We start from the raw sequence: 27,993 nt of genomic DNA, 5'->3' as shown, positions 1-27,993 counted from the left end.
GCAGCGACATGTATTTAAACACCGCAGTATTAAAAAGGCAGTGCAGTGCAGTATGCTTGCGTACCCAACAGGGTGTTCAATACACCATTTCTGTTACACAAAATAAATGTTTTGCTACGTTTTTCAGGGCTGAACGCGCCCCGGGTGTGAGCGGGATGTTGTGAGCCGTGCCAGATGCGGCATCAGTAGTTCTCCAGTATGACACACTACACAGGATCAAAATGTTTGCACCAGACTCCCATTTTCATTCCCGGACTCTGGGGAAGTACGCCTCACAGTTTGAAAGCCTCTGGGTTAGGGTTTAGGAATGTGAGATTTCACTGAATCTGTTGAAATAATCAAAATCAAATGAAAGTAACTCATAACATGTCCGACAGAAGGTGAGAGTGGCTATGGCTGCTGTGCTCAGGAGGTAGAGCAGCTCATCAACTGAGATGTCAAAGTCTAGATTATTAAGTTAAAAGAAAGAAAACAAACGCTCACACTCATACAGTACACACACACACACACACACACACACACACACATTGACTCGGACTCACTGAGGTAGAGGACCATGCAGGTGAAAACGATGAGTCCAAACCAGACACTGAAGTAGGAGACGAAGTAGATGATGGCAATGATGATGTCACAGATGGTGGGAAGGATACTGAACAGGATGTAGCTACAGACAGAAACAGTCACAGGTTATTACTCAACCACTACTATTGAACCCAAGAAGAAAACTTTGTCATGTTTTGGTAATTGAACCCAGGTCATGTGAGTCGAGGTCTCCACCTGTCTGCCTCCTCCTGTCCTACCTCAGCAGGTTGTTGATGGAGGAGGTGCCTCTGTCGACACTCCTCAGCACGTCTCCAGTGCGTCTCTCCAGGTGCCAGCGCAGAGACAAACCGTGCAGGTGGGAAAACAAACACACCTAAAGTGTGGAGGGAGAGGAACAGTTATGTGATTATACACACTGCTTACTACCATTACTCACTCAGACCATGTCCAATGTATGGAAGCTACATTTGAATTTTGTTTTTCTTTATTGTCAGGCGACTTTGCAAGTGTAAGAAAGGAGTTACTGTTGGCTTCTGTTAACATATTGCATTTATGAGCCTCAAGCAAATCATGGAGTCATGGAAAGCAGGAGTGGACAGAATATCTGGTTACAGAGATTATCTCTCCAGATTTTAGGCCGCTCGGAGCACAGGCGTTTTATATGTTGAGCCGTAGGGCGTGGAAGGGCGAGCCACTGTGTCCTAAAGAAGTATCCACATTAGTCTGACCGCGGGGGGATCCTTGCCCGTACATGTGGAATAAGTAACAGAGTGGTAAGATTGTCTCAATAGGAAGAAGGATAGATTTTCCAAAACTAGCGTGTTCCAAAATTGTTTTCACATGTAAACAGTGCTTTGAGATTTACTGATTGACCTTAGAGAGGATCTTAATACCAAATGGGCATATGACACAGAGAAGTGGATCACACTGCTTTCCCAGTAACAGAGCCAAGACACTGATGTGGCTTTAAAAAGCATACTACAGTTACTTCAACAGTCTGCTTGGATTGCTATCCTGATTAACCTCTTTCTACATGCAACATGTAGGGGATACATTTTGTCATATGCTGCCTTCATATCATGTTTGAAATTTCAGAATTAATTACATATAGAAATGATGGCCAAAACTCCAAAAACAAGTTATAATAGACCAGAATTATCCTTTAATGAACCAAAACAGTGGGAAATCCAATTCAGAAAGTCAGACAAAAGTAAAAGAGTGGTACCTGAACGCCTTTGCTGGTAAACTGCTGAACTTTGATCCATATGAACTGACGAAGGTTGCTGATGAAACCAGAGGTACCTACGAGGAACAGACAGAGAAAGATAAGAGAGGAAGATGCCAAAGAGCTTCATGCTCATGTTCAATCTAAACCACACAGACAGTAGCTTCTATTCTATGATAAAAAAATATTTTATTTTGTACACACACATTCCTCTAAATATGAACACACACTTGCGCACCTGCCCCTCCTCCTTGTAGGAACTTGAGCAGTGTGTAGATGCAGACGGTGGCAATCAGCGATGTCCAGCCGCCTCCTGCAGAAAGCTCATTCACTGCACACACACACACACACACACACACACACACACACACCTTTTCATCTTGACCATCATAAACTTTGGTTTTCACATGACAGCAGTGATAATCCAGTAGACTCAGGTACTCCAACTTAAACCAGCATTATGTCTTTTTTTTGTGTATAACTGTAATTTGTGTGTAAACACATTAAAGGTTAAATCCATCACATTTTCTTATAACTGAGGCCATTCTGCATAACCAGTACTTTTGGTACTTTAAGTAGGTTTTGATGCTAATACTTTCACACTTTGACTTAAGTAAAATGTTGCTTTTTTATTTGTAACAGAGTATTTCTACACTGTGGTATTGCTTCCTTTTCTTAAGTAAAGAATTAGAGTACCTCTTCCACCACTGACACGCACACAGTCATGAACACATTCACAAACTCCCCTTTCTGACACACACACAGAAACACACACACACACACACACACACTCATTCACATTCATTACCCTTTTTGTACTGTGCTGGCAATCAGGTTGAAATGAAAAAAACAGCCAGAAATGAGATGAGAGGAGAAGAAGAAGAAAAACTGAAGATCCAGACAGAGAAATATACATGGTGAGAAAATGAAATGTAGAAGGTATAGAATGTATGAAGAGAAATGAATAAAGAAATGTGTGTATTCTACATTCTTTAACTTTCTAGTGTGTGTTTTCAGTGGGGGGTATTTTCAACTCTTTGGCATCGGGTCCTGGAGTCGGAGGGTGGGAGGCGGGGTCGGACCCAGAGACAAAACGTCTGTTGTACCCGGTGTGTTAACTCCACGAAAAAGGCCGCTAATGCCGGCTAAGCATGACTGGCAGGAGGGGGTGACCTCCCAGAAAACCCTCCGCACACACACACATACACACCAACAACAACCCCCCCTCCTGAAAACCTTCCACGCCTTCCTCATCACACAAAGCAACGCTCGGCTTCATTCTCACAGCACTGGCTTATACTTTCATGTTGCTCCAGAAGCCAAATGGCCAGTTTTCTAAAGGGGAAAGTAGCCGAAGACAAACTGAATGCTGACTTCCTCTGAAGTGGAGACTTCTGGGTTGTTGCCTTGTGGCGGATGCAGTCCTGTGTACAAAATAGGGTACAAAAGGCCTTGGCAAATGATGACACCCCCTGAAAAATGAAGTTTGCTTCCTCCTTCAAACCAATCCTAAGATCTCATTTCACAACAGCTGAACGGTTTTATAACAAATGACTAAACCAGCCCAAACTATTTTCTGCGTTACATTACCGGAACCATTCACTACCTGTAGGAAGTGACTGGTCAACATTTTTAAAGACATATTTACTTTAAGTGATTACTGTGTTTTATGGATCTATTCAGTTGTTGTTGGGTTTTACATTTACTCAGTTATTAAAAGTTTTAACAATTACAGTAATGTCTGTGGGTAATTTTCTGAATCAGAGTAAAAGGCTCATATACATGGTTCAAATTCAAGATAATTTCCGTTTCAAGTGTTATGAATTTCTCTTTGACTAATGCAAAATTACAGATGCTTTTTGACTTAGGTCAGTTCTGTTTGGCTGTTCGACAGACCCCAAATAAAATAAATTTTCTTGGAGGCAAAGTTAGCCTGGTTCCAGACCTCTGGATCGCCACCATATCTATGATTTGTTCAGCGAGTGAATGAATTAAGTGAAACAAAATGGCAAATCAGGTTTAGCAAAAGTATACTTGCATCCTAAATCATTTCTGGCAACCACAGCAACAGTTGTATTAGAGGAGAGCTGTCGTTACCCAAAGTGACTGCTTTGTATCTTGTATTCAGGCCAGTTAGTCGATGGATGGATCTTTAAACCAGCCTATTTTTTTAGAATCCTGTACCTGATTATTGTAGTCGGGCTAATTGTTATCCACCTTGAGGAAGGTGGACTGAATCTGCCTTTCTTGGATGATAATCTGTGCACTTTGTGACTGTTTGAGACTTGAGCTATTAAACTTGTTTTTCTCTGTGATCTTTAGCGTTAGCCATGCTAATGGCTGATGTGTTGCCAAAACAACATTATTTTACTGTTGGGCTAAAGGTACTTTCAGACAGTGAGCTGCATCTGTCACCCAGCAACATCAGCGTTCTGTATTTTGAATGGGCGACAACAGGGGGCAACTCCTTCGCCATGGTTACCGGCTACATCCGATCCATACGCTACAGGTTGCTTCCATCCAGCAATTCTAATCTCATCACGTAGCCTGTTTAGTTAACTAACATCATAAACGGGTTGTATTGGCCCAAAGAGGTCAAATTTCGAAGCGGCTGTTGTTCCAAGACCGTTTTTGTTGACTGATATATTTGTTCACCCGTTGCTGGTGAGGAGGTGTATAGGTTAATTCAGGGAAGTGAGGTACCAGTAAAATGAGCTCCTGCATCGTTTTCCTCTTTGAGCATTGTGTGGTTGCCATGGTCACACTGCTGCAAGTTGAAAACAGTGAACAAACTACATAGGCCTAGTCAGTGACACAGAATCTTTTAACAGAACTGAACAAAGTGATTTTGTGATTTCCACCTCTATTTTATTGCTGCTGCCACCCACCACCATAGTGCTTAAATTGGCGACTGGTGGCTGCTTGCTGTCTGAAAGGACTTTTAATGCAAAAAATCTATTTAAATCACGAACAGAAAAGATTTTTGAGATTGGGGAAGAGATTTGATTTCAATCCCTCAGAATAAAAGTATTCAGCCACCTTCAGTTAGTTTGGACTCCATTTTTAAATTGCTTTTGTTTTTGTTGTTTGTAATATGAGGTAATAGATTAGTTTTTCTGTGATCAGTTTTGTACTGACCAAGCTAGCCATGATACTAGCTGTGTGAGACTAATGTGTTGCTTCATTACAGTTGGGCTAAACTGCTTTATATTTTATTCTTTTTACTTTTACTCTTGTGGACTCTATGCGTAGCGAGATTAATTACTATTTTGTACTTCCTGTCAGGACTTAATGTTGCTTTTTCACTGGTGTTTCTTCCTGGCATGTTACAATATAGAGGGACAGTGTAACTATTTTGACAGTTAGCCTGTGCATTTGTGAATCCAGTTTTCCTGTTACTATACTAATTCATTTTTACAATAACTTAAGTTGTTTATATAAGTTAATAATACCTGGTTTCACAATTGCTTCCATGTTGTAATTATCTTTAAAAGAGGTAGCCAAAGCACAAGTGTTGTATTTCATTTAAATGCTCTGCTTCTATGCATGACAATAAACTTGAACTTAAACTTTGTTTTCATGTCTATCAAGGGTCAAATCAGGTTCGCATCAAGACACAAATGCAAATAATAAACAGGTGCATGGGGAGTGCAAAACTTCATTGATTCTGTACAACTCTCCTACACCCAAATACATCATTCTTGGCATTTAGGGTTTAAAGCAACACGTTGGCAACACAATGGCATCTTTTCTCACAAGCAGTTACAGTTGCCACCTGGACAACAAAAACTGCAAATAATGGCAGCAAAAGTTTGGGGTGATGGTTGCACTAGAGGACAGGTCATACAGTTACCATAACTAACACATTTATGCTTTTGTGCGTGGCATTTTTCAACAAGCAGGGCATTCATGTTTAAAAGATGGAAGTAATACTCAATATAAAATCAAAAAATCTAAATCGTTATTTAATTAAGTTGTGGCAAACTGTCAAAATGTAATCAATAAAAACGCAATCAACTCTGGATGTACAAGAGACAAACTTTCTTTAAGCTCTGGTCCACCTTCTAATATGACAACCTGACAACCCTGAGGGTACGAACGCACTAGGAAGAAAACAAGGAGTAATCAATCAAGCACATAAGGAAACAAGACAGACCACACTTCAAAACACTTGAGCACACTGCCATCTACAGTTTGAACAGTAAAATGCAGTAAATGGGTCTGACAACTGTTTCAGTAAGAGTTCTGTTGCTTTATCTATTAAGTTTCCTACTGTACATTAAATATTATACATAACACCAAGGGTTGTGATACACAGTATGGTTTTCAGACAATTTAGAAGTCAAAATTTGAAACTTGAAAATTTTGATGAGTCACATTTTTTCCTGTAATGGCTATTAAAGTGTTGGATGTTAAAGTTTTTCAGTTTGTGTATAACACAAGTTTTATTCTACACATTTAGTGAACTGAGAAAGATCCGGATCTCTTGTTCCTTTATAGCAGCTTCTCTGTGTTTGGTGCTTACCGATGTTCTTGGAGTAGACAGGCACCAGCACATTAACCAGTCGCTCTGCTGCCAGCAGGCCGACACACAGCAGGACGAGTCCCTGCAGTGCTGTATTGCCTTTGGGCCAGACGTATGGCAGTAACAGTCTCACCTTCCTCCCAAAGCCCTGCCAGACAGATGGAAAGGAAGAGGAGGAGGGAGAGGAGGAGTGTTGGATCTGGGTGGAGAGAGAGGAAGTTAGAAGAAGAGCGCAGTGATGATTGGTGTCAGCCCCAAAATCTAGCATCCCACTGATCGGATTTTAACAAAACTTACACGAAGGGATGTATGTGTGATTCTCAGGTTTTTATTATGTATATTATCATTTATATTGTTTTACATGTATTTTTATATAAATGCCTTGTTTGCACACACACAGATTTTCAGGAGAAAGTTGACTAATCTCGATTTCACCAATTTATTCTGGCCATGTCAACAAACATGCTAATGTTTCGCTCTAGTGGCCTTCATCAGTGCGTGGAGGAAAATGGAAGTTATGTCATTTATATACAGGAGTTGGCAAGTGATTGGCTTAAAGGGTCACATGGTAACTAAGGTCCCTTATACATCTTTTCTTGATGACATTCAGTGTTTCCATATTATGAAACTTGTTCAGAGGAAGCATTTGAAGTAAGTTAATTACCATGTGACCCTTTAAGCCAATGAGATGACTTCCATTTTCCTCCATGCTCTGATGAAGGCCACTAGGCTGAAACGCCAGCATGTTTGTTAACATGGCCACAATAAATTGGCCAAAATTTGTCCTGAAAATCTGTGTGTGCTACCTTTTTACCTTTGGGTATTCATTGTTGGATATATACGACTTTGGTTTAGCACCACAAGCAAAATACTGGCAAGGCGCATCCTTTCAAAGATCTAACTAGCCTTGATTTTTTTGTTTGTGTAAATCTATACAGGACTTTAATTACTTTTTACAGCACAAGAGACATGTTCAGACTGAACCTGAAGTCAAATTTTCTCCTTGCTTTATTTGTGCAAATTCAACTGCTGGGAGGCCACAATGTCATCGGCATGTATAGACGTCAGCTGTAGCTATGTAGCAACCAATTAGTCCTCATCTATCCAAACCGTAATACGCTCAATACTGCCCCCTGTGGCCAGAGAGAAAACAACCACTGCAAGTATGGCATGGTACAATGAGGAGGCGCGCGCAAATGCAGCAGCGATGAGGAGCGGGCTACAGAGGTCTGGTAAGATCACTGCTTTCTAAGTCCACAGCCCCAGATTTTTTTTTTCACTTATGCAGTAGTACTCCCCAAGATGTATAAACAGACTTTGATGTGTAAAATTGGTGGAGTTCCCCTTTAAAACTAACAAACTGTATGAAAGTGGACCTTCTGACAAGTAAACCCAATCAAAAACATGTGTGAAAACCAATTCCTGATACTCATTTTGGAAGACAATGGGTTTTAGTGTCACAGAGTTCTATTTTTTTTAGTTCAAACTTACAAAGATGACTGCGAGTGTCTGTTGTGTGTCTGAAATGTAACGTAAACTTATAGAAGAATTTGTAAGAGATGCCATGAGTTAACTTACTTCAACATTAACGGCTCCTCTGTTTCCTCCTCCTCCGCTCTTTACAGCGTCGTCTGCCATCTGATTGACCTCCAGCTTATCGTGGTGAAAACCTTCTTCAGCAGCAGAACAACTACAAGCCGCACTCACACATCCTCGCTACAGGATTACCGGCAAATATTTCATTAACTGGAGCTGTATTAGTGCCTCAGAGTTTCACCTGCTGTGATGGTTTGTAAAAGCAGTCAGAGTGACTACACACACACACACACACATTTCTGTTGTGTTTTGAGCTTTGAGTTTAAAGTAGCTGTGGTCAGCATTTTGCTTTGACACAGGGTAGTGTGTGTGTGTGTGTGTGTGTGTGTGTGTGTGTGTGTGTGTGTGTGTGTGTGAGAGAGAGAGAGAGAGAGAGAGAATGATGTTTGTGTGTGTGACAGGGTCATTACAAAAACAAAATAAAACTAAGATGAACACAAGGTGGTGAGAGAACTTCTTCAAACTTTAAGATTGAAAAACTAAAGCTTGAATGTAAAATGAAAGACTGTTTTCTGTTCAGTAGGTAAAACGTATTGACAAACTGCCTTTTTATGGCTTATTGTATAGCTTAATTCAATTGACTGTCAAAGGCAGATGACTCATTACTTAAAGCAAAGATATTACACATTATGAATATAAAGGACATTAGTATTTTTTTTTTAATATTTTTTAATGTCACAGTTGTAAATCCAACAGTTGACATGTACAGTTAAGTCCTGTCCAGCCGGCTCAATTCATTGTGCTGCGTTGTTGGAGATGAATAAAATTAACACATTCAATCTGACTTTTTAAGCCAATTTTTATTTTGGCTTTACAGCATTTCATATTCATTTTCTGCAGCTGTAGACTTAACATTTCTGTAGTCCCGTCTGAGCAAATTGAACAAAAGTTTTGAAACACTGTTGAACACATGACTGTCTGCTGGTCTTTTTAGCTTCAACTCTCCTCCACATACATTGCTGCCTCATGTCTCGCCTTTATAGCTTTAACTCAAAGAATGCACATTCACCTTTTTGGGGTTTTTGTTATAATCTACTAAACTGTTGACTCAAGCCTCTTAAAACAACTGTAAACTAGAGGCTAAATTCCATTTTACGTCTTAAAAATGTTCAGGACACGTGAATGTATTTAGCTTTTCTATAATCTTACTGGGCTCAGTAAATTGGCAGAATCCTGTGCAGAGTCTGTGGTCATTCACTCACGGTTTGTTTTAAAGATGTTGAATGAAGCAATCAATAAATCAATTAATAATTTCAACCAGTAAGATATTATTATGCTTGTACTTTCATAAATAAATGACATTTAACCAGAGTCTAAAATGTTATAGCCCACGCACAAAAAAAGCCTTCACACCGTGATTTAAGGGAATGAGACAGAAAGAGGAAAAACTACAAACAAGCAGGTTCTTTATTAGTAAAGAGTAACAAACCAGCAGGTCGGATGGAGTAAGAAGAGGCAGCCTATACAGAAGTGTGCTGCTGCACACAGCAACATGAAGCCATCAGCATGTTTCTCTATGGACGAAGCTCAGCATGAACACTATCAGGATGCAGCACAGACTAGCATTCAACAGGGTGGAGCCACCATGGTGCTACGTGGCTCACCAAGCCATGACAGATGCATTGTGGGACTGGGATTGTATAGACACCGGGACAGTCGGCCTGAAGTTTAACTCAATGGAGAAGACGATCTGAGGTTCTGTACAGTTTTAGGTACTTGCACTTTACTTGAGTATTTCCATTTTCTGATACTTTATACTTCAACAAGTCGGAGGCAAATATTGTACTCATTACTTCACTACATTTTGATAACTTTAATTACTAGTTACTCTGTAGATTCAGATTAATAATACAGATAAATTATGTCTTTTATAGGTTTAGATAAGACTTCATTGATCCCTACTAATTCAAATTATCCACACCTTTACCGGCTGTAACATTAAAGTACACATTAATGCATCATTATTATAATCCAATAATATAATATGCAGAATGGCTCATATTCTGAAATGGGCAGTTCTGTATAATAAGTACTTTAAAGTATATTTTGATGCTAATCCGTTTGTACTTTTACTTTAAGTAAAAAATTTTGCCATCCTGCTAATCTCGTTGTGGTGATCAGATTTAGTTTTTTGATGCATTTTGGGTACATTTACATCTGTATGAATTTCAATATACGCCACATGCTCAAAACACATGAAAACAGGTGTGAATTATTCATGTGAATAAAGATGTTTTAATTTCTAAATATTCCCTTCAGCCCTAACCTCAAGACAAAATGTTAATTAAAGGGCCTTCTGTCTGACAGAAACACTAAAGTTGACTAGTTGACTGTAGGACTTTCCTGAAAAACAGATTGAACACAAAAGGACTGATTTCATTTCTTCCTGACTTTCTGACAGTCAAGAGTCAAGCTTAAAGGTAATCATAGGTTACAGTTACACTGAGGCTGCATGTGAATACCAGAGGGCGAAAACTTAAATGACAATGACAATATCAGTTGAGACATGCGTTTGCCTCACTTACTGGCGATTTCATTCAGTACCCGATTGATTGGAGCATCCCTCGTTATGAGATTGCATGTGGTGTAGACAACAGATCAGCTCCGTTCTTCAGAGAGTTAAAACCAAGCCTCTGCTGCTGCGCAGGTCAAACCCGGGTTAGGAGAACAGCTGTAGCAAACCGGAGGGTGAAGCTGTACTGGCTTCAGACAGAGCTAGTACTTTAAATATTGTACACTCCTACTGCATTATCAAATTTGAATATTTCCATTGTCAGCTTAAATCAAGATGGGCAGACTGGGAAACATTTGGAGTCCAAGCTTTCGATCACGAACAGTAATATAGAATTTAAAAAAATCTCACTCCAGAGGTTGCAGATGAATGGTCGTCTTTACAGGAAACTATTAACAATTAACAAGACAGAAATACAGAGCTCAGTAAAGCTTCAATATTCTGCTGAATTGCTGAAACATTATGCATTTTGAAGGCTGGTTTATACCTCATGAAGACCCTGAGTGCCAGGCTAAAATACTATAATGCAGAGCACAGATTTAACTTTTTCTGTTGAAATGTAAACGATGAGTAAATGGAGGGCTCAGGCTCGTTAAAAGATTAGGTACTCGTGCCATGTGGGGACCAAAGCAGTGACGTTTACAATGTGATCCACTGCTTATTGAAATGTAGGCTGCTACTGCAGAGAAAGCAGCAGAAACAGACCTGTAACGTAATCTGATTTTCATCTTCATTATTGTTTTTTCTTTGTAAACAACATACATTTACGTACTTCAGGCATTCAGGATAACATTTGATTGTTAGCAACAGTTGATAAACACACACAGTAAAAGCACCTTTGCTAGCATAAACTGCAGGCAGTGAGAGTTCTACGGCAGCCATGTTGACTCTGCAGTTCTGCACCAGCGTGGTTGCTATAGCAACTGGTCATTTTTATGTCACCTAGGCTGTATTCCATTCAAGAGACACAGCTAACAGGTGGGCTGAGGTTGTATGGAGTATGGAGGCCCAAAGTGTTCAAATTAATTAAATAAATAAGACAACAAAATTAAATAGTGAAATGCTGCGATAAGGTTTTAAAACTCGGCTCAGTATTATGACATGTTATATCAGCCTTCGTCTTTTGACAGTAACACAGTTTATCACACATTTTTTAAATTTAACTGTTTTTTGCCAGAGTCTGTTTTTATCTCACATTGCCATTTTCCCCAATGACAGTTTTATTTCATAATTTCACTTTTTCCACACAGGGCAGAGCCAAATTAAATCATTTGTCTTTGTATTTATTTATATGATTACTTGTTTGACTTTTTTGCTCTGTTGCATTTTTCCCTTTGTGAAGCTGAAATTTCCAACAAGTCCCTGCTGAGAAGATGGAACTGAGATGAAACAGCAGAACGCTCTGCTGTTCCACTGGTACCTGAATAGATCTCATTACAGCTGCACTGATAAACACAAACTATTACACTTGCAGATTCCCATGGATGTTGTTGTACTCGACATCAAAGGTGAAAGTTGCTTCTTCAGAACAGTGGGTTGCTTACATTTGCACCATTCTGCATCCCCGGCTGCATGAAAATAAATGCTTACTAACGGAGTATGCTAAATACTTGCGGGGGGTGGGGATGCAAAATGGTCAGAAGGGAGCATTGTGAAAGCGAAAGCATTTGGTGAAAGCAGAGGACAGCACTTGTGATGGCAGAACACATTCTACAAGAAATTACATTCATCAGTAAATGGACTCTTCTGTCTAAATCCAAGACCAATTCAGCAGCCACACAAACTATTTTACAAGCCAAATGAATGGGACACTGCGGTTGGTTACTTGCCACAGTGGCTGGTAGACACATGTACAAACAAAAAAAGTTTCAGGGTGGAGTTCATTTCCCACCTCAACACCAACAGGTTTTTCTTCTAGAAACAGACAGATTTCTAACCTGATTTCTAAACCATCCCTGGTGAATTTACATGCAGGTTTTCCCTGATTATTCTACTTTTTTGTAAACTACTTAAACATTATTTGGACTTTTTTTTGTAAACAGTGATACGAACAAATTATAGGTGTCCTATAGAAAGGATTTCAGTCTCCATGGTGCCTTTTCTGAGTTACTGTGTAAGATCCAGTAGTCCTCTGTTTGCTCTAGGAGGTTATTCACTGATTTTCTTCACCTTCCATTTAGCGATGCTGTTGGCTAAAACTGCCCATTTTGATCCAGTTTATTGTAATTCATGACAGTTCAGTCCAGCACAGTTCAGTATAGATCAGTCAGTGATTTGATGTAAACTCCTCCAGCAATTCACTACAACACTATTCACAACGTAAACTAGCTGCACAGTCCAGCAGCTGTTCGGTGACTTCAGTTCAGCTCAGTGCAGTTCGGTTCGATTTAGTCATCTTATGATTTCACTCTCAACCTCAGTCCTGTAATAAATAAACATTCAATAAATTAAGGGTATATCATAGCAGGGTTCAGAGCTGTTGCATCCAGTCCAAAAAAGCTTTGCATGTTGGTGGTTTAAATTGCAGTTACAGTTATCAAACGTGTTAGCTGAAATGATGCCGAAATCCTCCGAGGTGACGTAAATGGTCTGTTATGCTTCATACCAAATGAACAAGAAGAGTTAAATATATATTTTTAAGTCCAGGTTTCTTGCTTGCTGCTGTTTAGGAGACACTTTTTTTATTGATCACTTCCTATGTGGAGAGGTTTTCCCACCAGTGATCAAACAGAGCAGAAATTTGGGAATTTATAATGTTTTCAGTTAGTTGGGATTTGGACTAATTTGCCTCTCCCGCCTCAACAAATCAAAACACATTCAACACAATTAGCAGAACATCCGTGCTATGGAGTGAAACGTCTGCTTGTTAAACCAAAATTTCATTCATGAGGTTTTTTTTTTTTTTTACAACATTCTTGATGGCTCTGCTGAAACCCTCCATCACACTGTTCCCCAAAATTACTATTCCTAATGATCCTTAGTCTTCTCCGTCACTGAAGCTACTGTGTGGGGCAGGCTTCAAGTACTATGCAGTGACAGTCCCAGGATCAATCCCCAAAATTCTAGTAATCCTGTCAAAGTGTGATAGGTGAGCAAGACATTGACCCTGGCTCGGCTCACTACGTAACCCAGGATAAGAACAGCACCTAAACCAACATTAAAAAGGTGTACGCTCTAACTCCTCTGTTGGCTGTGATCAGTCAGATTCCCTTCGAAGCTGTTTAGATTCTTTAATCCTCCATGAGAGTTCCTCATGATAATATTTCAAATCAGACTAGATGACTACAAATATATCATTAGCAGTTTCGTCACAGTGCATTACCATTTTTGCTACTGACCAACCCGATGATATCAGTCACTGATCAGGCAAAATATCTCTGTCTGGCAAAATTTGCCTTCTAGTCGTCAGAAACTCACAAAACCTGTTAATATGTTCAGTTATGTAAGCCATAGCATGTTAGCTAAGCAAGGGTGGTAAAATGCTTCTCAGTGAGCATGATTCTGCTAGCTAGCTGGCTAGTGAGGCCAATCTCTGCAGGACTCGGTACTGCTGCAGTGTTCCTGAGCAACGGCATCTTGCCCCCAGCTGAACATGAAACAGCCTCCTGCAGATCCAAGATAAGATTAGCTCAACACTGGGATTAGTGTAACGGGCACTTGCCTCCAATATATCATCTGTCCCTGGAAAAATAAACATTACAAATATAAATAAATATGTTGCCATTATGTCTGCTCACAGTGTGTTTTCTAAATGCTCATTTTCTCAACTTTGAGCTTTAATTTCTTTGGGTTCTTATGGGGTGTCTAGGCAGTTTATGGGACCCACTTCATATGTAACGGGTGATACTAGGTGAACAAAGACCAGGTGAAGTGTTAGTCAGCAATTAAATATTGTACAGCTGTCATTTTCTTTTCAGCTTATAAGTTTGGTCTAGTGGTGACAGAGTGGCCTAGTGGTCCTAGAAAGAAGATTGAATCTCGCACTACAGGAAGGATTCAGGCACCAAATCCCTTTCTCACTCACGCGTTAATAAATACTAAAGATAATTAAATGCTTGAAACATATTGTAATGTTATTGTGGGTGCCCTGGTGGTGACAGATGGATTAACACTGAGTGTTCAAACACTCAGAGCTCCTCTCCATCACAGTGTGTTGCCCATGCTGCTGCTCACCAGCCCTTTGATATTGGTGATGGGCCGAACGTCATGCAGCTGTCTTCTTCTGTCAATGAATGTGGCCAACCGCGTCGTGTCCAGAGGCGTCTTGGAGTACTCTCCACCATGTACACCCCCGCGACCCACCCACGGGTGCTGCAGACAAGAAGTAGCGCTTGGCCTCTTCCTGGGATCCTGCTGCAGCACTGAGGACACAAAATCCCTCGCTGCCTGGCTCACATCGCGGAAGTATTCATCTGGGAAGCAGAAGTCCAGGCGGCAGATGTTGACGCAGGTTTCCTCCGGTGATTCATCCAGAAACGGGGAAACGCCACTGAGCATCACGTAAGCCAGCACGCCGACGCTCCACACGTCTGTCGCAACAGAGACCGGCGTCCCGCGGATGAGCTCAGGTGCAGCAAACTCTGGGTTTCCAAGCAAGAGGTGAACATACCGGCGGTGGGCGGACAGATGGACGGCATCGCCGAGATCGATGAGCTTAATGGAAGGGGTAGGAGTGTGGAGGTCCACCATGATGTTCTCAGGCTGCAGGAGAGAGAAACAGAAATAGAATGGAAGATAATGATTTTATGTTAGTAACAGATATGATTTGAAAAAAATTCAAATATTTATTATGAAATCCTTCATTTATAGAACACAAAAACAACATAAAGAGCAATTCTGTAAATATGTAAATGTCAGTCACAACAGATAACAGGGTACATTTCCAAGGCACAAATGCACATAATTAAGAATAAAAATGGTTCTTACCTTCAGATCCAGGTGTGCTACTCTGCAGGTATGAAGGTGCTGCAGGGCCTCTAGTGTTTCTCTGATGAAGAACGCCACCTTCTCCTCCATCAGCTCATCATGGGCGACGAGGTAATCGAGCAAACGACCATTCTCCATACTGACACACACACACAAATTTAAATTTAGTAACATTTAGATATAGATTAGACTGCGTCATCTTCCTTGCTGGCTATTGTATTATAGTATATGATCAGATGTCTGCCATAGTAGCTAATGCAGTGTAAGTGGTAAAAGGCTAGTGTTACAGTAGTTAGCCTAAGAATCAGAGCTAATACATGTACATTAGAAAACTCTAGTCTTGAGTTTGAATATACTGTAGACAGGAAAACCAGGCTCTCTCAGAATGCTGACATGATTTCATGAGTCTGATTGGCATGTGAGCCAGATTTGATCATTTTAACCTGCTGGCAGACTTCACGCACTTTGTCACGCTTGTGAAAACAAAGACCTCAAACAGGGTAGAAAGCTGAAGAGCAGAAACAGTCAAAAGCTAAGGGCAGTGGTGGAATGTAACTAAGTACTGTTACTCAAGTACTGTACTTCAGTACAATTTCCAGGGACTTGTACTTTACTTGTATTTCCATTTTATGCTACTTTCTACCTCTACTCTGTTACATTTTGGAGGCAAATATTGTACTTTACTCCACTACATTTATTTGATAGCTGTAGTTACTTTGCAGATTTATGTTATTAATACAAAATATAAAATAATTAATACAATATGATACATTATTATAGGTTAAACTACAGTATATACACTAATTAATATTTGCCCCACCTTTACCAGCTGCAACATTAAATTTAGGTACACATTAATACATCACTAATTATAATTTAGTAATTCATATATATGATTCTGAAATGGGCCATTCTGCATAATGACTACATTTACTTTTAGTACTTTAAGTATATTTTGATGCTAATACTTTTGTAATTTTACTTAGAGTGAGAGAGAGAGTATTTTAACACTACTTAATTTCTACTTTTACTTAAGTAAAAGATCTGAATATATCTTCCACCACTGGCGGACTTACAGCTCCAGGATCAGCATCAGAGAAGTGGGAGACTCGTATGTGTCCAGCAGCGCCACCAGCTGGTGATTCTGTACATGTAGGAGGACGTCTGCCTCATGGGCCACCTGCTCCTTCTTCTGCATCTTCTTACTCACAAACTTAACCGCAACCTGAACAGAAACAAAGTGACATGTAACAGGACACTGGAAGATAAGACAATGAAATTCACTGGAAACTGAAATATGCAAAACTAACTTCAAAGTGAAAAATACAGATATGCTGCTATTTGAAATAAATAAATTCATCACTTCAACCTGAAACACATAAACACAAACTTCACGGACACCTGAAAGGCATAAAAACAAATAAACATATAGAAAAACTTAAATTGTCTAAAAAACTACTTAAAATGAACACTAATACTAATACTAAAAATAAACCTCACTGCAATTTCAAAACAAGAAATTAAGTGCATCTGAAAACACAAAAATAGACCAAACTGCAACCTAAATTCAAACTTATAATACATTAAAAATATATTTGATTGTAACCTAAAATATATAGAAATAAAATTAAAACTTCATTGCAATCTTTAATATGAACATCACTACAAAGAAGAAGACAGAAATAGACTCAGAACACCTAAAGACTTACCTGCAACCTGAACAGTGAAAAGCAACACACGCTTTACAACAGCAGCACTTTAGTCAATAGAACAAGTGAAGCTGTCAGGGATGCCCTACCTCTTTCTTTGTAGACTTGTTGAGACATTTTCTCACCACTGAAAATCGTCCCCTGGTGAAAAGAGAGAGCAACAAAGACAAGCGAGGCAGAATTTAAAAAAAAAAAACACACACAACTATTAACATCTGGGCCGAAAATCAAGTTTGGGTTGTGAAAGACACTATTTTGAAAGTCAGTGATTTGTGACGGTTCACCTTCCAATCTCACAGATCTCAGAGAAGGTCGACTCAAAGTTTTCTTTCCACTGGATCCCTGTTCCATCATAGCCAGAGTCTGGACAGAGAAAGAGCAGAAGTCTGAAGGATTAACCACTTTCCATTTTCAGCACTACATGAACTTTTCTCTTGTTCCACCCTCTCTACATCACCAGTATGTCATTTGTTCTGTCCCACACTTTCCTGTTGTGGTGAACTGAAAATTGCACCACAACAGACTTTTACTTTTGTCTAACATGGACGTGGCTTTACTGTATGCCGTTTTGATGCATCTATGAACACCTTTTATCATTAAGAGGGTTTAGTCAGCTTAGTGTGATAATGCATTCAAAACTAACTTTGACTGGGCTGTAGTTCGACATTTTGTGAAAGATCTCTTTCTTTCTGAAAGTGTCTCCTTGATAAAGTGTCTTATTTCTATGTGTTAAGTACAGAGCTGGAGATGGGACGCAGTTAGCCTAGCTTAGCATAAAAACTAAAAACAGCGGGAAACAGCTAGCCTTGCTCTGTTAAACTGTCAACACTTAACTCTCCCTTAAATCAAAAACTGTTATTTTTACATTTCTGTTTATGTTTGGGTTAAACAAACAGCTTGTAAATACGTCAGCATTAGATGTGCTGATTGACATATTTTTTCACTTTGGACAGCCTTTATGCTAAGATAATCATGTCCTTAATTCACAGACATTCCCTAAAATGTTGAACTATTCCTTTGAAGATGTTTTCCATGGGAAAAGAGGTTTTTGTGCCCACATTATGAAACTGTGTGTGTGTGTTTGTGTGTGTGTGTGTGCGCGCACACTTACTGCTGCTGGACAGTGTGACCATATTTGAGGGCTCGGACGGCGGGCCGACCCCCCAGCGGTTGGAGGCTCGCACTCTGAACTGATAGTGACCCCCGGGGATCAGAGTGTCGATCTGAACACACTCCTCTCTGCTGCTGACCTCCTGCTGCCATAGCAACGAGTCTGCGGGTGAGAGAGTGAGGGAGAGAGAGGAGAAAAGGTTTAGTCACTTGGCATGTTTCACGTGCAAGCAACATCTTCTAATCCCATTGCTCATTTACAGTCCCACACACCCACATACCTTCCTGTCTGTACTCCACAGTGTAGCTGCTGACAGCACAGTGAGCGGACGAAGCCGGAGGCGGCCAGTGGATCATCACAGCCGTGCTGCTGGCCTCCTGGGCCACCGGTCTCCCAGGGGCTGCTGGGATACCTGCAGGAGACAGAAAAAAACATACGCAAAGTCAGCAAACCAACTGTTGTTGAACATCTCAAGTCACAAACAATGACATTTCAGAAACTAAAATCTCACTGTACCATTACACCTAATTAACCGTCTTTATAATGGTGAAATGCTCCTTTTAATCCAGGTGTGTTACCTTGCACTTTAATGGAGGCGGAGGACGAGGCAGAGCCGTGGTCGTTAACGGCAACGCAGGTGTAGATCCCGGTATCCTGAGGCATCAGATTACAGATCTTCAACAAGATGTCACCTGTATCCCTGGAGAGAAGGAGGAAGAAATGGAAGAAAAGAGAAAGAAGAGATGTAGAAGGAGAAAGGGAGGAGGGAGGATTAGAGATGAAGGAGGAAAGGAAAGGAAAGAAGAGGCAGAAGAAAACAAGACATGAAAATGTAACCCAGTGTAGAAATTAGAGTGACTAAAGCCAGCATAAAACAAAGGAAACTACACACATATGCACACATGCACAGTGTTACCTGATGTCTATGGTGAAGCGGCTGTTGCTGGTCACTGGGTTCTGGTCGGGACCCTTCAGGGTGACGGAGGGTTTGGGTCGTCCACAGACTTTACAGCAGAGGACTACAGTCTCCCCGAACGCACACACCACGTCTGACAGAGGGACGAGGAACTCCGGAGCCACTGCACACAGGAAACGCATCACAAAACACTGGCTCCTCAGCTCCAACTCCAATTTCTAGTTCTAGTTTTAAAAAATGTACCTTTTGAAACTGAATTCATTGAATATACTGTATATTATGCAATTTAAATGTTGAAAATTTGAACTTCAGATGGAAGCAAATACTCTTCATTGAGCCATGTGACTATGGAGGGGGTTGGCAAACACGGTGTGGCCCCCTTTGTGAACATGATTTCATTCTTTCCCATCATGTCATACCAGTGGACAGTATTGTTTGTTTTAATTTGTCCACAATCTTTCCCTAACCTTAACTTTGTAGTGGTATTTAGGCATAACAGATGAACAGCCAAGTCAGGCTTAATTCTGGCACAGTGTCTGCACGCTCGGCTGTGTTCTGGCACTACATGAATTAAATGCTATTCTGCTTTGGCTACCAGATTTGGCTAGTGATTGGGGATGTGGACTTGGGCCCAGTTTTGGGAATCAGACCAGTGTAATCAGGCTGATTCTGGTGTCATTCATCATCAATCTGGCATAATTCACCAAGCACGTATAATGCTGCCAACCCAATTCAAGTTTTGTGGCATGCTGAAGTTACCAAACACTGATATTTTAGGTATAAACAGTTCAACAACATTGGGGACTTCTTCTGCAGGAGCCTCAACTTTACTTTTGGGCTCAGCTTTTTGAGAAGCCCATTAATGTTTTTGAATTTGCACACCTCCTGGTCATGTATATACATGTATAACACCAAGAAACAAACACAAACTGCATTAGCCAAAGCTAAAACTAATGTGTTGGATGATAAGCTGACTCAGATGACTTCATGTGTCTCTTACCTTCCTGAATGAAGTTTGGATTGAGAAGCTGGAAAACAGACAGGTTCAAAGTTTAAGTTTAGGTGAGGTTTAGTTTTCAACAGATAATACGCATTACAAAACTGCATAACTGCAGTATTTGGTTTTGGTCCTCACTAAGATTTTACAATGATTTTATTCTCTGCCATTCCTCACTTGTTTTAGACATTTTTGAAGACAAAATAATGCAATGCAAGTCTTTTCAACAAAAACAATTGTGTGTCGCGCATACCTCCATGCCTGTCTTTGGGTCAAGATCATCATCACAGTCTGATTCATCTGAAGTGTGAACCTCCTGGTGGAGAATGAAGGAGGAACACAAGAAGAAAGTAGAAGAACAGGAGAGAAGAGAGTGAGATGTGGGATTTAAAGGGAGGTAGGGGGTAAGGAGGAGCAAAAGGAAACAAGGAAAACAGAAGAAATTAGGAACAAAAGAAGAGATGGGAATAATGGAAATAAGGAGGAAAAAGGGAGGTAAAGGAAAAGTGGTTTAAGCTCCAAGGGAGGGAGGCAGTTCAGGAGAAAAGAGCAGGGGAAGAACAAGGGGAAAGGAAGGAGAGAAGGGAGAAATTCAGATATGAGTGTAAAAAAAGAAAAAAGAAACATCATGTCAGAAGAAAGATAAGAGAAAGAGGAAATAAGAGAAATGGAAAAAGTGAGGAGGATCAAGAGTATGTGTTTGTTACTCTGGCTGATAAGAAAAAAAAAACCCAGGAAAAAAAAACTCCAAATGTCCTGGAAGGTAATTCCAGGATCTGAAGAAACATCTGTTTGTTTGGCTGATACTCACCTGAGATCTGTTTTGTGTTAAACTTTTCATGAGACAGCCATGTTCTTAGGTGCTTAGCCTTACACAGCTTCCTCATTCTCTCCATGTTCCTTTCCTTCTTAGGAAGAATGGCCTACACCGCACTTTAGCAAGGAGCAGGCAACCACTGCTGAGTGTTAAAGTCAATGCTAAAGTGCTTTGAACTGCAATCCCCCTAGTGGCCACTAGAGGCTGGCTCCAAGAAAATTCACAAACATCTAGAAAAACAAAGTAATTGAAGCTTTTTCAAAGGTATTTGGTCCTTAAAGGCCCATTTTCAGTAAAAAAAAAATCAAATATAAAATAGAGGTGTGGTTTTCTGGGCGTTTGCTTGACTGACAGGTGTCTCACCCTACGGGTCAGCTATGGTGTCAAGTGCTTGTTCATCCCACCTCAGCTCTACTAAAATTTGATTTTTTTTATCCATTAGATTACAAAGATGGCAGTGAGAGGTAAACCAAAATTCTTTGCTTAAAAATGTCCATGTTGATGTCACAGACCCTATATACAATCTAGGATCTCTTTCTAAAAGTTTCTCTTGCACTGAGCAGCAGGCAGGATCAATGTTCTCAGTTAATTACATTTTTTTGTTGTTGATACAAATAAAAGGAACAGAGATTAAACCCAGAGATGCCTCTAAGCTTCATATTATAGGGCTAATAGTGCTGTGTGTGTTCACCATTATCTGAGTTTGTCCGCTGTCTTTGACATTCGTAGTTGCACAGAGCGCAAACTTTAGATCTCAGCATATCTTACTAAACACTGTTCACTGCCATTCATGTAGCAACCCTTTCAGGCTGATTCAACATCTATCCACTCTGTGTTAACAAAACACCTTTTTTTGGTGAGCTCCATAACAGAAAAACTACAGGAAACACTGGCTAACACAGCAGAGTAAAACCGTATTCAAACTTAAATCAATAAGTCACTGAATACTACCTCTACCCATGCACAAGGTGGGAGAAATAAATCACAACGCAAAAACACAAAAAGAAATCAGACTTTATTTTCCAATCAGTGCATTTAAGGGTTTGGGGTAAAACAAAAAGAATAAAACTTGCAGTGTTCTTCTTTAGTGGTTCTCAACCCTCTAATATCTTTATATTTTGAAAAGTCATTTTCATTTCCATATTTTGTCTTTTACCCTATTTTAAAACTGCCCCCATCATCTTAAACCTTAGGGTCTGTTCGCACCAGCATTTATAACATGACATTTTGCACTGGAATCAATTCATTGCAACGGCATTATTGTGACTGGTTGATTTGCTCACAGGTAAGTAAATCCACACAGAGCTTTCATGTAGAGTTTCTTTGTGAACTTTAACACGAACCTTTGCGCTGTTGACCGATGGCTACCCATCTTGACAGTGCTGACCATCATGCTTGGGCTGGCTAGCTTGATAGTTACCGGCCGTTAGCAAGCTGACTAGCTTGGCAGGCTATTGAGATAAATGCACTAGCCTGTTCACAGTGAGGTAGCGTGTGACCGGTTACTTTGCCACCCACAGCAGCTTGCCAACCAGCCCCACAAGTCTCTATGTTACCAAACATCCAGGACCAACTATTTTGCACTGAGGTACAAATTAATTTTGCTGTACCACTTTTTGGTCAGCACACATAACAAAAGAAACCGATATTGGACACAAAAGTGGCTTTTTATGTCTAAACCTTAAGTTGTGGTTTGGTTAGGGAATCACAGTGCTTTTGCCTGTCACCTGATCCATAAATACAAAATATACTGAACCTGTTAAGAAAAGTCTAAAATCATGTTTCATGCAGGTTGAGAACCACTGCTGGAGTCAAACAGAGACACAGCAACTACTGTGTGTGTTTGTAGGTTTGCACACACACACACACACATGCGCCCACACACACATGGGTTAAGAGGAAAAATAATAACCAAGTGGGGCAGGGGGGGCAGGTGAGGGGGTTTCGGCACACACATTACATCACCAGCGTGCGCCGTCGGCCTGCTTTACTCACTTTGCCCTTCGCCCTTGTAGCAGGGGAGGCGAGCGGGGGAGGGGGTGTGGTTTCTTTGGGCTTACGGAGGAGGCCATTCTCCTGACCTCTGACCCCCACAGAGGAGACGTCCTTGGCTTCAGCGCGCTTCCTGGCACGCAGTGTGTTCCAGGACAGAGACTTCCTGTACGGTACAGGAATGAGAAACATCAACCAGTCGATTCGGAGAGAAGCTCAGTGGTGTCCAGCTTAGTCTGGCTGCAGAGGCAACATGGCTGTCAGGTCAAGACTCTCTCAGAACCCTCTGTAGCTATCAAGTGGTTGGGAAGTTTGCTATAAATTTAGGTGTGATATCATGTTTCATGAGATGAATATCTATTATACATTCATTTCTATTCTGTCCCACTTCTCATCTTTTTACCGTCTTTTTGATTGTATTTTTACACACAAAGGGAATATCGACCGTTGTCACGGCGGACACTTTGACTTCATAGAAGTAAAAACACAGGTGTGCCTAATAATAATAATAATAATAATAATAATAATGACGGTATAGTTTCATGTAGATGTGCCAATAAGTCACGCCAGCAGGCACAATGTCAGAGCCCTGGAACTTGAACAGCTAAATGAAATGCAGCTAAATGTTATTAGCTACACCTATGTTTTACAAATCAAAATGTCAGTTTTAAACTCTTGATTGGCGTAGTATATTGTCTTGATAAAATGTTATTTTCACATTTTCTATTTACAAAAGTATTAGCATGTTAACATTAGCATGCAAACTGTGGAGATGGTTTAACATGCAAAAAAAAAAAAAAAAAAACCCACAACATTTCTTTAGCTTGCTACAATTTTAGCAGACAGAGATATCATCTCAACATAATGGTAGCCTAGCATGCTAGCAAACATAAACTAGTTTGTAAGGACACAGGAATATGCTGTTAGGATCAGTTATTTAGAGCTACTTAATTTAACACTTTAAATAAAAAAAAAGGCTACAGCACAATAATAAACATCCCTAAGTTCGGCTAACTAGCGACTGCTAGCAGCTGTGCTAGCTTTACAAAATTATGGAAGCCCATTTCTGCCACCAAAGTGTTAAACTTAAATTTTCTCTACAACATCTACAAACAAAAAATAATCCTGCACCTTAGTTTTTGTCCAAATTTTGAGATACTATCTCATAATTATTAGAAAGTTTGTTATAATTATGATATACTAAAAGATGATACATACATATGTGAAGCTTACTCATAAATATGATATAATACTTAATAATGAAAAAATAAGCAGTAGATAAAAATAAGAATGAACATTGTAAATCGTGTTAGAGTCGAAGTGGATCAAACGCTGAAGGAAGGCAACATAAGAGGCAGAGAACTGCTCCACTTCACTTTAACAGACACTTAGTATAGTCCGTATAGTCCCCGTATTGAATCATGGTCATGATTTTAAAATACATTTCTTTTCTGTGTCATCCTCTGGCCTACATAGTTTCCTCCATTGCCTCCATCATGTTTTTCAGTATGTCTGTACAATCTAAATGTTTGTGTCCTCATGTGTTGTAGCAGAGGGTCCTGACAGGGTCGCTGTTGCCTGAAGCTGCAGCCAGACTCTTCTGGTCCATTAAGATACAGAAGAGGAAGGACGGAGTGACAGAAGGACACTGGTCTGACTTTATTGAGACAGAGATAAAGTTAGACTGGAAGAGAGAGCAAGAGATCCGTGAGAGACACAGAAACAATGACATACTGTACCTTCCTCTAACACAATCAGAGACAACACTGAAACCTTTTAACAAGTTCAAGAATCACACCTGCAGTTCAACACACTTGTGTTTCCTGTAGACTGATAACTAATTCATAATCATTTGTTTCACTCATTTACCGTTGTACATGAACAGTGAAGAGAATGGTAGCAGAAACTCATTTCTTTAGTTTAATGTCTGTATTGGATAAAATGAATCCTCCACAGTTCATGCAAAATGCATTTCATTGACTTAATAATAATACTACTTTTTCTAAGTGCCATGTCATCTTATATTAACCACTTCTATGCCACACAACACTTTTGTCAGTTCAGTAGATAAACTTGGAAGCAGTTTTTTCCAGTGTCACATAATTCCTGTCAATTCTGTTTAACATAAAGCAGTTATTAGCTGTTAACACTTTCAAAAACACTTGAAGAGCATAATATTTTATCATCTTCACTTTCAAAAAACAACATTTTTTTTTTTATTTCTTCGGCAAAACTAATGTTAAACCAAAAAGCAGCTTTTTCTGTATTTCTCCCCATTTTAAAACTGTAACTGAATTTATATTTCAAGTTTGAACCTTCTGTGGAGTGTCAAACCGTTGATGTTAGTAAAAACTGAAACAATAAAACCGTCAAAAGAAATGTCACTACAATAACAAATACAAAAAGCTGAAATTAACCATACAGGGAAAAGGTGCAGACAATAATTTTATACCTGTCGCTCTACTGTAACCTTCAGTGCTGTTTTATGTTTTCTAGACTAATTAGTCAAACATTTTCAATAAATAAAACCCTGCTTTATCTTTATCACTTTGAGTCTAATTTCCTGAAGGTGATCCTCTAGAGATAATATAACCTTAATAACTGTTTAGTCACTTGTCTGCTAAATCTCTCGTCTGAAACAGAAAAACTCCATCTAATGTTGTGACAGTGCACACAGAAGCAGGCTCAGTTTCACGTTTGCTGTTGTAGTTTATTTACAAATATTAAAAACTACAAACTGTCAATCATCTTCAGCCTAACGCAGAACAAAACAACTTCACCTTCACGTCGCTTTGCTAACTCATGCTCAAGTCCAAAAGGTTTATTTTACATATTTAAAATACATTTAAAATCATTATTAGACTACCAACAGTACAATGCTGACCGCTGCCATTAAATGCAACATATTGCACAGCCTGACTTTATTCATATTTTTTCTTCTCTTAAATAGTGCAAAAGGGATTTTTTTTTAAAACAGGAATGTTCTAGAGCCTCAGTTGAAAAAACAAATTTAACTTTGTACAGTGAACTGCTGACATTAACAAAATCAACATGAAGGAGGAAAAAAATCCAACTTTGTCCGTCAAATAAAATAATAATTAACAAGGCAGAAAAACAACAGCAAGAGAAATAAACACAAATTTCTGTATAGATTGCCACAGACAACAAAATAAATCTTCTCCACTGCGGAGAATGGGGCTGAGTCCACCTGAATCCCCCAGGTGAGTTTGTTTTTTCCAAAAACAGTAAAAAGAAATTATAATATACAAAAAAAAAAAAAAAGAAAACTCAGAGTGTTAGGAACTGAAATAAGAGTCCGGTTTTAGCTCCACATGAGTGTCAATGGTTTTCTCTCTCTGCTTTCCAGAGTCAGCTACAAGTTACATGATTTTATATCCAGTCTATTTCTGTGGGGTAAATCCTCAGCACTCGTTTACACGGAACATTATCAGTGTGTGTGTGTGTGTGTGTGTGTGTTTTAGTTCGGTTGCAAGCCTGAAATCCATTTTCACGAAGTTGCCACACAGCCGTCAAGTGATAATGGCTCAGAAATAAAACTGTCACTGCGGCAACTTGATGGACAGTAAGAGACCAGTTCTGTACCTTTTACCTCCAAGGAGCAACAAGAGAAAGTCAGGAGTTAAAATACCAAAAAAATAGTCTCCTGTGAGGTCCAAGAGTTCGTTCTTAAAGGGGGAGGAGGAGGATGAGGGGAGGGGGAAGTATATGGGGAAGGAGTTAGGAGGTGAGGGCAGAGGCAGTGAGCAGTTAGGAACTGGGGATGGGAGCTGATTCAAAAAACAAACAAAAATGGGTAGACAGAGCTTTGTCACCTCAATTCTTTCATCCAGTCCGAGTGCTTGGTTTCAAGCCCAACCAGAAGTGCGTCTGTCTGCAGGTAAAGAAGTGCTGGGTGGGTGGGCGACTTACTTGATGTTGTTGGCATCGGCCACTGTTGCTGAGAAGGAGGAAGTAGAAGAAGAGTCTTTTATAGACTTTGTGGGCGGGTCCAAGATGCGTCCCGGCACCCAGCCCTCTGCGGCAGGTGATTGGCTGTTGGCTGGTCGGTAAACAAGGTACATGTTCTGCTGATTGGTGGCCAGGATTTGGACGGTCTCTCCCTGACTGACGCAGATCTCGTTCTCTTTGAGCGCCGAGTAGTCCTGAGTGACCAACATGGTGGAAGAGACACCGTTGCAGCCGCCTTCACTGTCCTGAGGAGGAGAGGAAAGGATGGCGAACAGAGGAGAAGACAAGAGGAGAAAAACACAAAGAGGAGGAGAGCAGGAGGAGACCATAGAAAAGATGGAAATGACGGAGGAAGAGAGGATGAGGACAATTGAGGACAAGGTTAAGGTGTGTCTATGTGGGTTGGATAACAGTCCTGCTGGATCTGATGCCATTACGGCTGACCCAGACCTGAAGAGGAGCAGAGGGAGGTCAGGACCGAGGGGGAGGAGGAGGACAAACAATGACAATCAGAGTGTCAGCATTCTTTTCAGGCTGTCTTTTTCAAAGTAGTCCTACAATTCTGCAAGTCCTGCAAGTCTAAACAGCTCATCACCTCTACTGTTACAAAAAAAAAAAATCAGTAAATAATAGTCACGCTCCAGTTCGCAACAGGAGCAGAAAACACAAAGGGTTTGATATCTGCTGCTGAGATTTCGGCCTCCATCCCAGTGCAATGGTGGTGACTAAACTTTGGCGTAGCTGAAAGAATTGAAAAACGAGTCCAGTTTTCATTGGAAACACTGAGTGAGGTAGACAGGTTCCAGTTCAGTAAATTGCTATCCACATTTCAAGTTTTTTGGAGGGATTCAAATAGGTCTGGTGTTTATTGACGGCTGTTTCCTTGGTTGGAAAAACAACCGAGCCAATCAGAAATTTGTAGGCAAGACATCACCTTCCTGTGCCAGAGGCAGAAAAAAAGTTGACCACAAATGCCACAAAAATGGCGACAAGTGTGGACAAGATTGATGCAGCTGTACAGGTTGTTGACTCACAGAAATAACTTCAGCGACATGACATACTTTAAGCTAAGTGCTCAATAAGCTATCCAAACAGAAACACGTAACTTGAACATGACTTCAGACTGAATGACTGAATGATTAAACTCATTAGCAA

General features: G+C 40.1%; 2 protein-coding genes across 7 annotated transcripts in view; both read right to left on the bottom strand.

Annotated features, from left to right (window-relative positions):
• abcb6b (ATP-binding cassette, sub-family B (MDR/TAP), member 6b) overlaps positions 1 to 8,215 on the bottom strand; it is a 34,435-nt gene extending 26,220 nt beyond the window's left edge. Inside the window, exons 1-6 of the mRNA XM_044216049.1 lie at positions 7,872 to 8,215; positions 6,294 to 6,492; positions 2,007 to 2,099; positions 1,769 to 1,845; positions 801 to 916; positions 543 to 664 (exon numbers count right to left, since the gene is read on the bottom strand). Coding sequence (XP_044071984.1) covers positions 543 to 664; positions 801 to 916; positions 1,769 to 1,845; positions 2,007 to 2,099; positions 6,294 to 6,492; positions 7,872 to 7,931 — 667 coding nt within the window. The 5' untranslated portion in view covers positions 7,932 to 8,215. The remainder of the gene's footprint in view (positions 1 to 542; positions 665 to 800; positions 917 to 1,768; positions 1,846 to 2,006; positions 2,100 to 6,293; positions 6,493 to 7,871) is intronic.
• Positions 8,216 to 8,670: 455 nt separating this feature from the next.
• The window catches only part of kalrna (kalirin RhoGEF kinase a), a 144,582-nt gene continuing 125,259 nt past the window's right edge, over positions 8,671 to 27,993 (bottom strand). For 5 of the 6 annotated variants that reach the window (XM_044216043.1, XM_044216044.1, XM_044216045.1 and 2 more), the window contains 13 exons: positions 26,800 to 27,083; positions 22,873 to 23,035; positions 20,314 to 20,376; positions 20,064 to 20,091; positions 19,064 to 19,226; positions 18,726 to 18,847; positions 18,428 to 18,559; positions 18,148 to 18,309; positions 17,321 to 17,399; positions 17,126 to 17,177; positions 16,404 to 16,552; positions 15,328 to 15,466; positions 8,671 to 15,102 (listed from right to left, as the gene is read on the bottom strand). In XM_044216043.1, coding sequence (XP_044071978.1) covers positions 14,545 to 15,102; positions 15,328 to 15,466; positions 16,404 to 16,552; positions 17,126 to 17,177; positions 17,321 to 17,399; positions 18,148 to 18,309; positions 18,428 to 18,559; positions 18,726 to 18,847; positions 19,064 to 19,226; positions 20,064 to 20,091; positions 20,314 to 20,376; positions 22,873 to 23,035; positions 26,800 to 27,083 — 2,094 coding nt within the window. In that variant the 3' untranslated portion in view covers positions 8,671 to 14,544. Of the gene's footprint in view, positions 15,103 to 15,327; positions 15,467 to 16,403; positions 16,553 to 17,125; positions 17,178 to 17,320; positions 17,400 to 18,147; positions 18,310 to 18,427; positions 18,560 to 18,725; positions 18,848 to 19,063; positions 19,227 to 20,063; positions 20,092 to 20,313; positions 20,377 to 22,872; positions 23,036 to 24,775; positions 27,084 to 27,993 lie in introns of those variants that run through there. The other variant, XM_044216048.1, reaches the window with a different exon arrangement.

This window comes from Siniperca chuatsi, linkage group LG12 (assembly GCF_020085105.1).
Source record: "Siniperca chuatsi isolate FFG_IHB_CAS linkage group LG12, ASM2008510v1, whole genome shotgun sequence".
Classification (NCBI taxonomy): domain Eukaryota; kingdom Metazoa; phylum Chordata; class Actinopteri; order Centrarchiformes; family Sinipercidae; genus Siniperca; species Siniperca chuatsi.
Note: the sequence above shows the minus strand (reverse complement) of the source record. Positions and strands in the feature narration are given on the sequence as shown.